This window comes from Hylobates moloch, unplaced genomic scaffold (assembly GCF_009828535.3).
Source record: "Hylobates moloch isolate HMO894 unplaced genomic scaffold, HMol_V3 SCAFFOLD_2, whole genome shotgun sequence".
Lineage (NCBI taxonomy): Eukaryota > Metazoa > Chordata > Mammalia > Primates > Hylobatidae > Hylobates > Hylobates moloch.
This window is the reverse complement of record NW_026652277.1, coordinates 60905869-60922345: the sequence shown is the minus strand read 5'-3', so window position 1 is coordinate 60922345 and position 16477 is coordinate 60905869. Positions and strand designations below refer to the sequence as shown.

Genomic DNA, 16477 nt, shown 5'->3' with positions numbered 1-16477 from the left:
CGGTAAAAAGTCTGTTTTTTTTTTTTTTTTTTTAAACGTAATTACATGGTTCTAAAGCACCTTTGCAGATTCATTGGCACTTGAATAGGGTGAACTTTGGTACTTTTGCCTTAGCCTTTTCTTTAATGGGCTCTGATTTGAACTGAGTAGTTTTCAGTTTTTGTTTTTGTTTTCTCTAAATCCAAATTTGTCCTTGATATGCGAGGAGGCTAGACAAAGCATGTGCCATTTCTGGAATGAAACTACCTGAAAATGATCTATTTAAATGGGAAAGCCAGTAGTTTATGTCCAAATGCATTTGTTGGAAGTATAATCAGTTCCTTAAACAATTAGAGCAATACATTTTAAAGGAATTTAATAGGCATTTTTCCAGAGTTCTCCTTATGCTGTAAGCTGTGCTGTAATATGACATCATCAAAATATTCAATATTTACTGAACTTAAAGTAAAATAAATGCTAAACTGAGCTATGAGATAATATTTATCTCTTATAAATATAGATTTTAAGGAACTGGCTAGTTTTGAGAATTTATATTTCCATTCTTTAATGGTTAAATCTTGACCTAAAGAGCTGGTGTAATCCAGAAGGGTGAGTAATACTATTTCATAAATCCACCCTAGTTTGGATTTATGTTTTGCAAATGCACTTTTTAAATGTATTCAAAGTCATATTTAAGTCTAACCAGGTTGTCTACAATATAAACTATGGAGAAGAATAAATAAAAGATGCACCACAAAGAACTGCAATGGTTTTGCTTCTTTTTCTTCTTAAATAAAATCTTATTAAACTTATATTATTTGGACAGTTGAGGATTGTCTGAGCCTATTCAGGTTGCTATAACAAAATACCATAGACTGGGTAGCTTACAGACAACAGAAATTTAGTTCTTATAGTTCTGGAGGCTGAGAGGTCCAAGATCAAGACATTGTCAGATTCAGTGTCTGGTAAGAGCCTGCTTTCTCACACATGGCACCATATCATTGTGTCTTTACATGGTGGAAGGGGCTAGATAGCTGTCTGGGGACTCTTTTATAAAGACATTAATCCATCTAATCACCTCCCAAAGGGCCCATCTCCTTATACCATCCCCTTGGGGGTTAGGATTTCAATATATGAATTTTGTGGGGACATAGACATTCAGACCATAGAGAGGATGATGGCAGAAAAGAACTACTGTGTATAAGTGAGGCTTAGTTTTTTTTTAAGGAATAGAATTGGCAGTACAGGCTGTTGGCAGCTGATAGAAGTGGGGGCTCATTTAAGAAAGATAAGAGGGAAGTAAAGACCTTGTAAAACACTCCGCTTTACAGGGTTTCTAGCTGCTCTGTGTCATTCATCTTGGGCTTAAATTCTATGACCAAATATTCTATCCCTCAGAAAATAAGCATACTCTTAGGAATTCAAGAGTAATCAAGGAGTCATTTTACTATTTATAGATGACATAATTCTAGATAACTGACTTGCTTTCATATATGATGATATCTTCCTTTTTCTAGAGTCTTATCTTAAGCAATAAATTATAACATCATATATACATATGATTCATATGCCGATTACCAACAAACATGCTTAGCGATTCTATGAGCAAGCATGAAAAGATAATATACCTGAAGTTAACCAATGTAACATTCTCCATCAAAAATAGATTAGTCTCAAAATAACTCTAATCACCTTATTACCTTTTACAGTTTTGGTTAAACCCATAGAATTCTTTGAGTGTGATATAAAATTGTCATTTTTTTCTCCCAGTTCCTTTTATTTCTGTGGTCTAACTTGAACCAAAGTGAAGAAATACTCATTTAATCACACACACACACACACACACACACACACACACACACACACTAGAAGTCTTTCATTCTGTTTTGGAATGTGTCACAGCTACTTTTGTAGAAATAAACCAAGTCCAGTTCTGAAGTTTCAGAACTTCTTTGGTGCTATCGTTGACTTTTTAACCATGAGGTAAACAGTAAAAATCTCCCTTCCTGTATTTCTGGGGAGGATACAGGGAGAAGAAGGAGGGTCTTAGAATTGTGGGTAAGGTTGATACAAGGTTATCACTAACATGGGAGTTGCCTGGCTGTGAGAGCCTTCCTGAGAGGCACATGGGGGGAAAGTCTTTAGATACGGCTAAAATACTTCTGAAACATATGGGTGCTGGGCTTGATTAAAATTCTAAATTTTCTTTGACATTGTGGGCTGATTGCTTGATCTATTTTCACTCCTGGTCTACTAATGTGTTTTTTTCCCCCTCCTCTGGGGGTAGTAAGAGGTCTATAAATAATACCCTATGTAGAGCTTTCTCTGATCTCTGCCCTTTGTTCTCATCTTTAGTGAGTTAGGTGAGCGTTTAGTTTTCTCTAGGAAAACATTTTTCAATCATTAAACCTTTGGGTGAAGAATGTAGAAAAACAGTTTTTATTCCATCTTTATCTCTTTCAATATCTCTCAGAAGGTTTAAAGTGAAAGAAGCCTTTTTGTTGGTATCATGATGAATAGCAAAACGATGATGCTTTCTCATTTTCCTTTAACAGTGTAGGAAGTGTCTGTTTGTGTAATATGTGGGATATAAAGTCTGTCAAATGTGTTTTGCTCTCATTTCCATTAAGGTTTTTTATTGCTATATATTGCTAAGTTATCAAAATGTCTAGGAGTCTTAGAAAGCAGAAGCTAGAAAAGAGGGTTGTTCCATCACTAAGGTTAATAGGAGATCTCATATTATCAGAATAATCTGTTGTTCACCGAGCTTGTGTATATTTAAACACACATGGAACCAGACTTGAAGGGTAAAGCTTTTAAAATCACAATAAGAGGGGAATATGCATCAGCTGAGATATGTATATTAAAGGAAGACACAACAAAACATGCTGGTCTTCCTTAAGCATCAATAAAATGAAATTTTACATTCATCTTGCCGCTTCACACATCATATTTTTTATGTCTGAGATAAATATTGGTTCATCACTGATATTTCACCTTATTTAAACTTACCTCATGAAATCACAACAGAATCCTCACAGTGGTGGCTATTTTTATGCACTGTAGGCTGTACCCACATGGAGGATTTTGAAATGCGTATTTTTCTACCTTATTAAAAATTTAGTTAAATAATTGGTCTTAAGGATCTCATGGTTACATATGGGCAGACATAAAACCAAGGATACTTTGGCTTCTCTTGCTTTGCTTTTTTTCCTCTCTAACTTCAGGGGAAGGAGCAGTCTAGTGCTTCTCTTTGGGTGTATTTATGAAGATTATGTAATTAATGATCTAATAAGCTATTAATACTCCACAAAAGGAGACATTTTGGAAGTGCTGGAAGGGGTGAAGATGGAGGGGTTGAGACTGCTATTTCTAGAGGAAGTTAGAACACTTTTAATAGCTCTTCACTAATCTCATCTTCCTAGGTGGATCAAGTTTGAAGAAAAAGTGGAACAGGGTGGGGAAAGATGGAGCAAGCCCCATGTGGCCACATTGTCCCTTCATAGTTTATTTGAGCTGAGGACATGTATGGAGAAAGGATCCATCATGCTTGATCGGGAGGCTTCTTCTCTCCCACAGTTGGTGGGTAAGTATGCTGTTTAAAGTTTATATTATTTTTTTCGGCTTTACCTATCCACGCATCTCCATCAAGGCAGATGACTAGTAGTGTAAGCAGAGTTAAGTGTTTTATAACATTTATTCTCTCTTTTTGTATTATAACATTAGTATGATTTATTGCAAGAAAATCTGAAAAATACACAAATATTAAGAAAATAGTAAACTATCTTCCATAACATCTTCCTCCGGTCATTGTTGGCATTTTTGAATATTTCCTCCTAGCTTTGCTTCTCAATCCTTTCCCTATGCTTTTCAATTTTTTTATTTTATATTATTATTATTATTATTATTATTTTTGAGACAGAGTCTCACTCTGTTGCCCAGGCTGGAGTGTAGTGGTGCAATCTCAGCTCACTGCAACCTCTGCCTCCTGGGTTTAAGCGATTCTCCTGCTTTAGCCTTCCGAGTAGCTGGGATTACAGGTGCCTGCCACTTGCACCTTATGTACTTCAGATGCATGAAAAGTGTGGGGCTTCTTTGCAAATCTAACTAACAAGCTCTCTGAAAAAGAACCAAGTATATATACATCAGCCAGACATATGCCTCACTTGACAGCTAATCTATTCTTCCAACACAAATGCTGCAGCATTCATATTATCTATAATATAAAGAAATGGATGTCATAGATAAGCCTTTTGTCTACAGATATGCAAAGAAACTTTGCAGTAAGTCTAAAATTAGATAAGAATGTTACACTGGTCACCTTCTGCAGGTCTTTGATCCACATCTTCTTCCCCATAATCCCAGGGTAGGCACACTGCAGATCCCTTGGAAAAGTGCAGCCATCGCTACAGGTCCAGTGCTCACCTGGTTATGGAATTTCCTAGGAATAAGAAGTGGAGCCCTTGCACTTCTTTTAAGAAAAAACATGATCGTTGGCACACCTAGATCTGAAGGATAATACGGCAGTTTAGGCCAAGCCACTGATAGAAAATGGAAACAATGGCTCCAGTTTGGAATGCAGTGGTGTGTGCCCAAGGTGTTCAGCATGATGAGTTAGCATTCAATGCACAAAGTACTAACTACAAAGGAAGCCAAAGCTGCCCTGCACCGTGAGGTTCAGTGGCTTTGATGGTGGTGATACAAATGATGCTTGGCACCAATGTGACCTGACTCAATCACTTACCTGTAATGTCTTGCTAGATCCCTGTCCCACCCAGCCTTTCTTCACATGCAGCTAAAGGGGCTTGACTTCTGCCTACTATCAACCCTAACCCAGGAACTAGACTATTTCTCTTCTTACAGATGATTTAAGTCCTACTTTACAGATGATGAAACTGAGGTCCAGAGAAACTCAGTGCAAGTCTAAGATCAAAGAATTCTAGAAATCTAGTGTCTGGACTTCCAGTCCAATATAACCAAGGATGGATGAATAAAGAGACTCCATTTATAATATTAATCTTATGCTAATAATGCAAGTGAATGTAAATCTGTGCATATAAAATGAAAAATAACTAAAAAGGAAAAGTATCGCTGGGCGTGGTGGCTCATGCCTGTAATCCCAGCACTTTTGGAGGCCAAGGTGGATGGATCATTTGAGGTCAGGAGTTTGAGACCAGCCTGGCCAACGTGGTGAAACCCCCACCCCTGCCTTTACTACAAATACAAGTGGAGAAGGGAGAGGACTTAGGTAAAGATGCTGGATGGACAGAAATAATTATTTTATACATTTATTCAGCAGTAGTACATGAGCTTCTACAATGTGCCAGACACTGTTCTAGGCCTTGAAATCAGGGTTTGCAAATCTACCACTTTGTAAATGAGACAAGGTACAGGTCAACATAGGTACAAATCTGCCTATGTAGTTATAAAATAATGGAGGAGACAGTTTTATATAGCATTTTTCATATTAAACAAGGCAGGTGAAGCTGAAAATGGAAATCTGATATATGAGAAGAGATCTTGGATTATGGTACCCAGGGAGATCGGAACCCATCTACAAAGACAGAAGCAAACAGAAAGAATGATTTTCTGGGCCATCTGTTCCATTGTCTTTTTTCATTTATTAAAAGCTGCAAGAGAGATTGTTATGCAGAAAAGTATAATGATTGGCAAAAATCAATCCAGTTTTTGAGTGAAAATTATGATTTCTGCATTCTCAGACCTTAAGAACTAACCTGGAGCAAAGATGTCAAAAATTACACAAGTTGAAAGTAAATCAAATGTGCATAAATGTAGGACAAACTGGAGAAGAAAATTATGACTTGGCAGAGTATAGGCAGTCTAGGAGGAGAATAAGGGTCACCAGGAAGATTCCCTTATTAAAAAAAACAACAATTTTTTTACCATAGATGATCATTACTGCCTAAAGTTTCCCCACTTAGGGATTCATGCCACTGTGCTCAGGGTTTGTCCACTATTAAAATATACTTACTCTATGGGAAGATGTCATCTATTAATTCCCATGAGATACAGAGTGATGTTGAAGAAGGAATGCTGGAGTTAATGTTGGGGGGTTTTAATTAGTCTAGCCCTATTAGCGTGTATGACCATGGGCAAGGCCAGTTACTGAACTCTTTTGGAGTCTTCATTGCCTCATCTATAAAAAGAAGATGAAGGTGGACCTTTCAGGGTTGTTATGAGCATTAAATAAGATCATCAGATGTATTTGCTGTCTACTTACATGTCTATCCCAGTATAAATAGTTTATCCAGATATTTCTGCATGTCACTTAGCAGAGTGTAGAGAAGTGAGTCAGACAGAGAGACACTCAGTGACTTCATGAACAGGAGACAAGATTCCAAATGGTGTGGTAGGCAGAGCTGGAAACAGTTGAACAGCAGCTCTGCTGTGCTTGGAACTGATCAGCAAGGGTGATAAAAGTTAAAAGTTGAATTACACACTTGGATGTTTCTGTAAAACTGTCTTTGGGATCTTCATCACCAGGAAGAGCCATCTTAAGGAGCTTCTGGTCCTCAGCAACTATCTGACCCTTCTTTTCATGTTGTAGAAGAGAGCGTACCAGATTATACTGGAATGTCTTTAGCCAATGGCCAAAGAGAGAAGGTTTTGGTACTTACTACATGTAAGAGAGGTTAGCCAGGCATTTTGTGGTTTCCCTTCGATTTTCCATTACTTTTTATTATCAGCTGTGAACTTTTTCTCTAACCTCCATGCATTTACTTTAAAAATTGTCATTACATGTTAAAATTTGACACTACTAGGTCACTTTGAGGTATCATCATGTTTGCTCTGCAGTTCCTGGGGCAAGCATTCAGAGAGCCAGTGCTGTCATTCTGGAGCTGATAATACAGAAAAACAGTTCAGGGGCAAATAACACATCACAAGTAAAACAAAGAGGAGGAAAAGGGCCAGATTTCCAGAAGTGGGGAGAAGAGCATGTTTGAAAGAGTGTCACTAGCTAAAAAAAATCTTAATCCTCTGAAATAATCAAAACCCTACAGAGGATAAAACATGAAGGGAAATGGAGCCCTTATTTCAGACAGACGATGGCACAGTAACTTGAGAAGTTATAGTCATTATTTGGTTTTTAAAAAAATCCTTTTGTAGCAGTGGGTGAGGTGGAGTTGTTTTGTCCCAAATCATGCTGATACTTCTGAGTTGAGAATTATACACAGCTAAATCTTAAGAGGCATCTCCCCCAACACCCCAATTTTATATCAACAAATGAGAAGAAAAAGAAATAATAGCAAGCATGATTATATCAAACAAACAATAGCTGCTTTTCATCTTCCTTTGCAGTCCACCTGCTACCCCTCACCAGCCTGCCTCTGAGAGGCATCTCACCCTGCAGGCTCAAAGACAGCGCCACACCATGTGAGGGCCCTGCACGACTGTTTAAGCAGGTGTTACTTCTCACACTTACATAAAAGATTCAGCCTATTTTTGATTCTTCTCAGGACCTCTACTTGATTTTTTCACGAAGAACCCCTTCTGAATGTTAATAGAAAAATTTAAAGTATTATAAAGGATAAAACATCATTTTCACAGATTATTTTAATAGCTTTATTATTAGTATCCTCATTGTAATTCTACATTTAAAGAGTGTCATTCACGTATGAAGCCAAGTCTATGGGAATTTTCCTCCCCTTTTAAGTTAAAAAAATTATAAGCCATTTCAGGTATTTTACCATGATGGGAAGTGAATTGGGAAAATGTAGCTCTATTTTTGGAGTCTCATTTTTATATTTAAAGGCATTCCTGAGCTGTGCATGTTGGCAGATGTATTGGTCCTATTGTTTCTTACTTTTTATAGCTTTTACATTTTCAAAATGGCAATAACTTTTTTCTAGTCACAAAACTAATGCATGTTCATTTTTAAATAACCCAGAACATATTATAGAGCTTTTGTAATTCCTAGTCAATACTGCAACATTGTCATCAGAAATGGAATTGCCCATTGAATACCTTTCACATCATGGGGGTTGATTCAATAATAAACATATATTATCTTAGTTAATTTTGAAGTTGAATATTTATTTATGTATTTTTGGCCCTTTGTATTTCTTTTAAGAATATTTGTGATCTTTGTCCATTCTTCTGTCACATGGCCATCATTCTCGTGGTTTGCAAAAGCTCTGCGTCTATCAATTATTTTTTTCTGTAGAGCTTAGTTTTTAAATAAAGAAAAATATTGTGTGACATGGAGAAAGATCTAAACTTAGAGTCAGAAAACCTGGTTTTATGTGGGAGTTTTGCCTCTAATCAGTCCATGTCTGTGGGCAAGTCAGTCTGTGGCCCTGTGTTCTCATCTGCATAGCAAGAGGTTGAACTTGATGCTCCATGAAGTTCCTTTCAGCTCTGCTATCATCTAGTGTTGGCACATTCTCTCCCCATTGGTAGCGTCTGGGATTTTGAACACTGAAGGCTTAATTTCAGTGTAGCTGTGAAGTGTTACTGCCCCCACTTTCCTTTGAATGATTTTGTAGTTTATGCTTAAAGAGATCCCTATAATGTTGGCCGTTTTCATGGAAACTTAATGAAGGGCGTAAAGCCACACAGATGTTTTAACCTGTTCTAACTGGTGATTTCCAGGCATTAGTAACAGAGGATTGGCTGTGCATACGTGAAGATTGGTTTGAGATTTCAAGGGAGGGCAAGAATAGAGGGAGGCCCTGCCAGGAAGGGTAGATAAGAAACACTTTAGTCTACAACCCTGAAATTAGAGTAGGGGTTTGATAACACTCATAGCAGACATGGTGGGACTGTTTGTTTGTTTTTCTGATTCTTCTGTAAAATGGACTTTCCACTTTAAAAGGACTTAAAGGAAAAGTAGAGGGGTTGTGTTTTGTAGGCACCTAATTATTTACTGTGGAAGAGAGGTTTAATTGTAATTACAGGATCAATTCTGATAGTTTTGCTGAGTGGGGTTTGTGTAGTTTAAAATACTCAGAGCTAAAAACCACTCTAAACCAAAACATTTCTATGGGAGAAACTTCCTGCCTTGCCCAGACTCCCTACCAAGTGGTCCCATGTTATGTGACAGTTATGGCACCTCTGTGAGCCATGTGATGGAAAATCCTGGATTCAGCCTCTGCTTGGCTTCCAAATAGTTGATAGTACATTGTGTAAATTGCCAGTTTCTAGCTATAGGCTGTGAGGCCAATTCTGTGAGTGTTTAGAAGATGGACTTTTGAGAAATTCAGTCATGCCCAAGCAAGACCCCTTGAACATCTGTAACTTCTCTTTACAAAGAAGTGGGAATCCTTGGGAGATGCTGTTATCCTACCAGTACCCATCAATTTTCTTGCCGGCTTTTGGAAAAGAAATGTTATTGTTCGTTTCTTTACATTTATATACTAAAGTTTGCCCAAGTGGAAAATATCAATGTGTGCTAGATGCATCCATGTACCAGAAAGGGAGCCATGGGATCCATTACTCTCATTCTGTGCAGAGGACAAAAGGTCTACTTGCATACATTGAGACAGATTCCTACCAATGCATATCTTGCACAGATTCTGTAATGTTTTATCCTCAGCCCCATTCTGGCTGGAGATAAATGTTGGCCTGTCATGTAGATGTAGAGTAGAATGTACCAGGCTTCATTTATGCTATACTGCCGACATGCTGACTTGTGAGAAAGAGGGTTTCTTATTTTCTATTGGCATAAGAACTTACCTTCCAGCAGAGTGACCTATGAGCAATTTCTATGAAACACAATCATCTTTCCGGTTAAAATCATAATAAAAAAAGAGTAATAGAAACTTTACTTTTTTTTTTGGTAGTAAGACTAAGATATTAAAGTTTCGTTAAAAATTTCAGTCAGTTTATACTTTAAAATGCCCAATGGAAATATATTGGAAAGTCTTTAGTTGGATCTGAACAATAAGAATAAGCCTCCTTTCTTAGAAAAGACTACAACATAATTTTGTAGTTTAATCTTTCTTTCATTGGATTAACTGGTGTTCAGATGACCTGATATTGAATAGTTTCCCTTGACTGTATTCTATTATTAAGTACATATAACGTTACAGAAGAATTTGGGAAAATAGATTTTAAAAATCAAAAGTCTCATTACTTTTAATTTTCTATACTCTTTTCAAGTTTTTAAATATCATTTATATTTCTGATATACATTTGCTATGAGTGCATGAACTTTTTGACTCTTACCCTTTTGATTGAAAAATATAAATTACTGACTTGTTATGTTACAGGATAATCTGACTTATGTGAATACACCATAACTGGGCCTGAAAAAACATAAAATGAATACTGCAATATTTGTATCTCTCTCATCAATGCCCATATCTGTGTACCCTGTGTCTTTATCTTTTACATAAAATGAGAAATTAGAAATTTAGAAAACAATATCTTGATATTAAATTTGAGGGTGACATCCATAAAGTTAAAGTAAAAAAATAACTTTGTGGTCTTGTGACTGAGTTTTGTTTTTTGCTTTTGTTTTGCTTTGTTTTTGTATCAGAGATGATTGTTGACCATCAGATTGAGACAGGCCTATTGAAACCTGAACTTAAGGATAAGGTGACCTATACTTTGCTCCGGAAGCACCGGCATCAAACCAAGAAATCCAACCTTCGGTCCCTGGCTGACATTGGGAAGACAGTCTCCAGTGCAAGTAGGATGTTTACCAACCCTGATAATGGTAATGCAGAGGCCAGCTGGCTGCTGCTTTCTCTTACTTGTTTCACTCACCTTTACACCATCTCCTGTCATCTTTGTTTTAACCCTTCTCCATATTTTTTCTTGAGTTCATATGCCATAGTCATTTCATATTGACATTTTTAATCCAGTTGGACAGGTTTGCAGTCTTGCTGGAAAGATTTCCACAATTATTGTAGGCTGCTAATGCCACGGTGACTTGCTTACTCCATATACATCTATTCTGATTGGAGGTGGTTTAGTAGTAACTCTATGATGAAACAATTGAATATTATAGATGAGTCAGTAGACTCGTAGATTATTGAGTACCTCTGTGAATATGTTTTCAACATGGTGGTTTGCCAGAATTAGAAAGAGAATAGTAAGATATGATAAATGCCTTGAAATATCCTATCACAAAGTGTTTGCTTAGTATGTGAAATGGTGTCCAGTCTATATAATTGATGACTTCATCAAACTAAGACTCCATATTATTTTTTACCTCTAATAAAACCAATCTGCTTTTTGATATATGATAATGATAGATCCAAGAATAATTATTCAAGATGGGATATTAACCCCATTATTTAACAATAAGTAAGGCACTATATTCTATCTGTAGTTTATTGATTTACCAGAGTTTCCTGTAGAATGTCTGTCTTTTGTATCATTGCCTTTGTTTCAAATAAATTTCATGATTGGGAGCAATCTGAGAAGGGAGAAGTCAGTTTCCATGAGGTATGGAAAATGAAGGTATGGTGGAAAGAAGTACTAAGCATTGGGCTGATAAGGTTAGGTCTATCCTCCCATCCCACCCCCAGGCTTTTTAGTGTTAAGAGAGATGAGGCCGGGCACCATGGCTCATGCCTGTAATCCCAGCACTTTGGTAGGCCAAGGCGGGCGGATCACGAGGTCAGCAGATGGAGACCATCCTGGCTAACATGGTGAAACCCCATCTCTACTAAAAAATTACAAAAAATTAGCTGGATGTGGTGGCACACACCTTTCTCCCAGCTACTTGGGAGGGTGAGGCTGGAGAATAGCTTGAACCCGGGAGGGGGAGGTTGCAGTGAGCCAAGATCACGCCACTGCACTCCAGCCTGGGCTACAGAGCAAGATTCCGTCTAAAAAAAAAAAAAAAGAGAGAGAGAGGGAGATGAGTAGATAAGGGAGATTCTAATTCATTGCCCTCAGCTGCACTTTCAGAATAACATAAAACCGGTTGCATGGAAAAAGGTGGAGTAACCAAATTGCAACTCAACCACTGCATTTCTGGAAATGAGTTTTCTCTTCTTAGTATTAAAGGTAACTGTTGGCTGGAAAAACACTACTAGCAGATTTTCTGTGGTATATTTTTTAGGCAAAACTGGTTATCTCCAAATAATTAAAATAAAATGCTTTTTATTAAAAAAATCACAAAAGAGAATTGAATCTGCAGTATTTCTACTACAGTTTGATGGTTCTACTGTTACCTAGAATACTGCTGCTGATGGGAAATATTTTGGTTTTTATGTCTCCGCTGGCTTTTTTTTGTTGTTGTTTTAGTTGTGTTTTTGGAAAGAGGGGTTACTTTATGGCTAGAAAGTTATAGAACGAGTAGTTTATTATAAATGATGTCACAAATATTTTATTTAGCAATTTGTATTTTTGAAATTATGGCAATTAAAGTTGAAGCTACTCTTTTATTTCTTGTTTAATAATCCACTTTCTTATGTAAGATGAAATCCCAATATTTGCTGATTTAATTCTTTTATCGTGGGGTTGGGGGAAGTATAAAGAAGTGAAAAAGTGCATTGTTTTCAAATATCGCTATATTTTCAAAAAGAAGTGGAATGAATATGGCATGCAGGAGGCTTTCTACCAACATGATGAGCTTCATTTCCATGGAACTGCAGGCGGACTAGAAATTAGGAACAGATGGATCTTGGCGGCCAGAATCTTGTGCTTTAGGAGAAAGTATTTGGATGTGGAATACAACTAATGAGTTAATATCGCTCACCATTCAATCTTTCATCCTATCTGTAGATCTCTGTACTTCAGAGAAAAGTTGAAATTGCCTTTGCCATCCATCTTTTCACTTGTGAAATGTTATATATGCTGGGCAGAAAGCAAATAGGAAGGGTAGGCAGTTCTTTTCCAGCTCTTCAGCTGATCAGCTTACACTCTGAAGCGTGGAATATGATTAGACATTTTTAAACATGTTGTTATTGGCCTTAATGCTACCTAACTTTTAAATATCCAGAGGCAAGATTTAGCTTTGAGAGATCCTTTAGCAATGAATTTTGTACGCCTTCAAGGTACATTCTTATAAATCATCAAATGGCAAATTTTTGGCTTTCTAGAGGTGCTCGTTATTAACTGGAAAGTTTGCATAGTTACCTTTATATCTTAGGGTTTAATTACTTAATATCTTTAAAAAAATATGAAATGTTCTTAGAATAAATTTCTAAACAAACGTTCTTAGAATAAATTTCTAAATAAAATTTCTAATAAATGGAATGTTCTTAGTTTAAATTTCTATATAAAAATTATAGAATTACTGTAGGTAGAATTATTCCTACGATTTTAATAGACCATAATCTTTCAGTCTGTTGTAGTTGGAGCCAGATTCTAATATCTCCATGTAAAACTTAGATAAATTTGTATACTTTTGTCTTCAATCATAGGCTACAAAATAGATTCAGTGACACTGCCAGCTTTAGTTATAGCTAGCAACAATGTAATAAATAACTGAAATTTATAGAGATAACTTCAGAGTTGTGAATTTTTTCATTTCCCTGTAGTGTACTGGAGCCAGCTCTAATTTACTCAGGAGAGCCAGTTGTTATCAGGGATTTGCAAGCTGGTTGTTAAATACAGCTACTATTAAAAATTAAATTATGTAAACATACGATTAAATAATTATATTAAAACAAAGATAATAAATACTGAAAATTTATTGTTTTCTGCCTGTTTCACTACATTTTACTGTAGTCTGTGCTCTTAAGGTTATTTATATCTACGGTGTTTGTATGGTGGTAGAAATGCTGTTAAATAGTGTGCCATTGTGCATCTCTTTGCTCAGTGACTATACTGATACCTCGAAATGGGCTGTTATGGTAGCATTTACCCCATAGAAACCAGCAAATGCTATAAATCAGGGCTTGATTTAAAAATTTTTTTTTGACCATTTGTCTCTAGGCTTAAAGAAGTGATGGAAAAAATGCTAATAACGTAGATTACATTTAAAAGTGTAAAGTGTCTATAGCTGTTAAAATGAATAGCAGAAAAAAATTGAAAAACTTTTTTTCAGTAATCAAAAACTGTTATCTGATTTAGGAAAAGAGTCACCCACATCACTGACAAATGAATGAAGTCTGACATATTCAGTCTTCATTGTTTCACTTTTGTCTTACTGGTTAATGTGCATAATAATATTAATCAACAAATGTCACAAATATTTGTTGGATATTTGATGGATGTTGGAACGATACTCATTTGCCAGCTAGCATAACCATATGCTAGCTACTGATGCAAGAGTTTGGCCAAGATCAACTAAAGTATTGTATGAGAATCAACTAACTATATGCAATTTACAATACAATATTGTATATTTTATTATTATTTATATAATGTATGCTACATATTGTTGTAGGACTTTTCCTTAGTTCAGTTAAAGACAGGGTTCTTGTCACATGACCACAAAAAATTAGGCTTGCACACAATTTAAGAGTGAGAAAAATGGAATTTATTAAGCAAAAAGGAAAAAAAAGGGAAACAGGGACTCTCAGCAGAGTGAGTCCTGGTAGTACAGGCTTCCTGCCTTGCAGATTGAATCCCAGGTACCACCCAGGAGAAGGAGGGGCCAGGCTTCTCCACCCTGTGAACAGAGGGAAATTCCCAAGGCTCCACCCCAGTGCGCACTCCTCCCAGTGTGCAAAGGCCGGTCGGAGTTTCTCCAGGAACCCCTCTATACTTGGTTGTCACAATATCCTTCATATCAGTCAAATTCAACACATACACATACTCACACACTCACACATTCATATGTAAATATGGTTCTTTCCCCTGGTAACAGGTTTTCAAACATTTACTGGCACATCCACTACCAGCACACTACTGTCTTTATTCCTAAAGACTAACTCTCATCTTTTAGCATCCTGGTATGGCTTGGGGTTCAAGACGATTTTATGTTTTTAAAAAGGAGCAAAAACCATTTTTTGTCTGTAATAAATCAGGGAACAATGAGGCAAGCTTTCAAAATGCTAATTATTGTGAAATTGCTACTTGTTTGAAATGTGTAAATTCTATGGGCATGCCTGCCAGGTACTAAATTTTAGGCAAGTGCTATCATTTCTCAATATATTAGCTGAGGCATTTCTATGATGTTGCATGAAGAAATTAATGAGATTTTAGGTCATTCTGGTGTTGGATTTTTCTTTACCTACTTTTTATTTATCACTATTATTTCAGGTTGAACTATATGAAATTGCCAAAGGTAAAATTAAGTTGTCAGCAGTTTCATATGATTCTACCTAATAATTTGGTCTGAGATACTTAGCTAATAATTCTGTATTATTTAGTGTATTATGAAAAAATAATGTTTAAGCCTGGAAACATTGCTTGGTAGTATTTTAAAAATAAACATGTATTTAGTTTGCTTTTTATTAGAAAGTCAAAGTAAAGTTTTTTCTTAATTGGTATTCATCCAATAAATATTTAGTAAGATGTTTATGACAAGCGTAAAAACTGCATTTTAAAAAGTCATGGTTTATAATATGATCCAATTTTTTTAAAATGTACCATTTAAATGAGTACTTTTTGTATGTATTGTCTTATCCCAAAGCTTGCAAAAGATCATTGAGATCTGACTTTAAGGACCAAAACCAATGAGGAGCCTGAATTTGAGTATTCACCTTTTACTACCTTTGTAGAAAGCTGGGTAAAGCCATCATTGACCTGTCCCTGATTTTTTCCTGACTTCTTCATTTTTTCTCCCTAGATCACCATAAAGATCAGTTCCTTGCCTTCCAAGGTCTGGGAGTATAGATGCCCTTTACTGAGAATTGGCTTTAGTAATCTAATTGGATCTAGACTATGGATTTCATTTTTCCTTAATCTAATTTTATGACCTCACTTTGTATTAGTGAAAAGTTTCTCTTTTTTCAGTAAAAAATTGGAAAGATAATTTAGTAGTTGCTTTTGATGTCTGTAAAAGAGAGATAATGAAAAGTAAGAAAAAATGTATAAAATGTTTAGAGTAGTAACTGACACATAGTAATCACTCCACAAATGTTAATAAATTATATACAATATGTTTAAGCACAATTAGGGAAGAAAAATCTTATATTGAATAGGAGTGGTTTCTGGAATGATATTTGCCCTGTAGCTTACCATTGGAAAGAAACTAGCAGATATAGTGCTGATTTATTCCCTCTGCCCTTTGTTAAGTGATACCAATAGTCTTTCATTAGCAGTGGGAGGTGAGGAAGACCTTTCTCATCATAGCCGTCTTACAGAATAATTTGTTCCCTTCATTGGTTTTATCTTTTGCTAAATGGGTGTCAGGGGGGTCCTAAATCACACTGGGAATCCACGACTTGGTAAAGTTGTCCCATCAGGGAGATAAGGAGCTGGAGACAGTGGCAGCTCCAAGGAGAGCGGCTGGCTCCTAGGCGTCTTGCTGCTTTCCCCATGCCTTCTCCTGGTGCCCGTGGTCTCCTCCATATTTGTAGGCACCCTGGGCCTGCTCCTGATAGAACCTCTGCATCTTATCTTCAATTTACCAGCGTTTTCCTCTTTTTTTATTCAAATATGAGAAATGTAATCCACTTGCTCCCAT

At 36.4% G+C, this 16477-nt stretch overlaps 1 protein-coding gene across 8 annotated transcripts in view; it reads left to right on the top strand.

The window, feature by feature from the left end:
* Positions 1–16477, top strand: part of SLC4A4 (solute carrier family 4 member 4) — a 491091-nt gene that overhangs the window by 271887 nt on the left and 202727 nt on the right. For all 8 annotated transcript variants that reach the window (XM_058434021.1, XM_032150489.2, XM_058434009.1 and 5 more), the window contains 2 exons: positions 3405–3565; positions 10481–10660. In XM_058434021.1, the coding sequence (XP_058290004.1) occupies positions 3405–3565; positions 10481–10660 (341 nt within the window). The remainder of the gene's footprint in view (positions 1–3404; positions 3566–10480; positions 10661–16477) is intronic.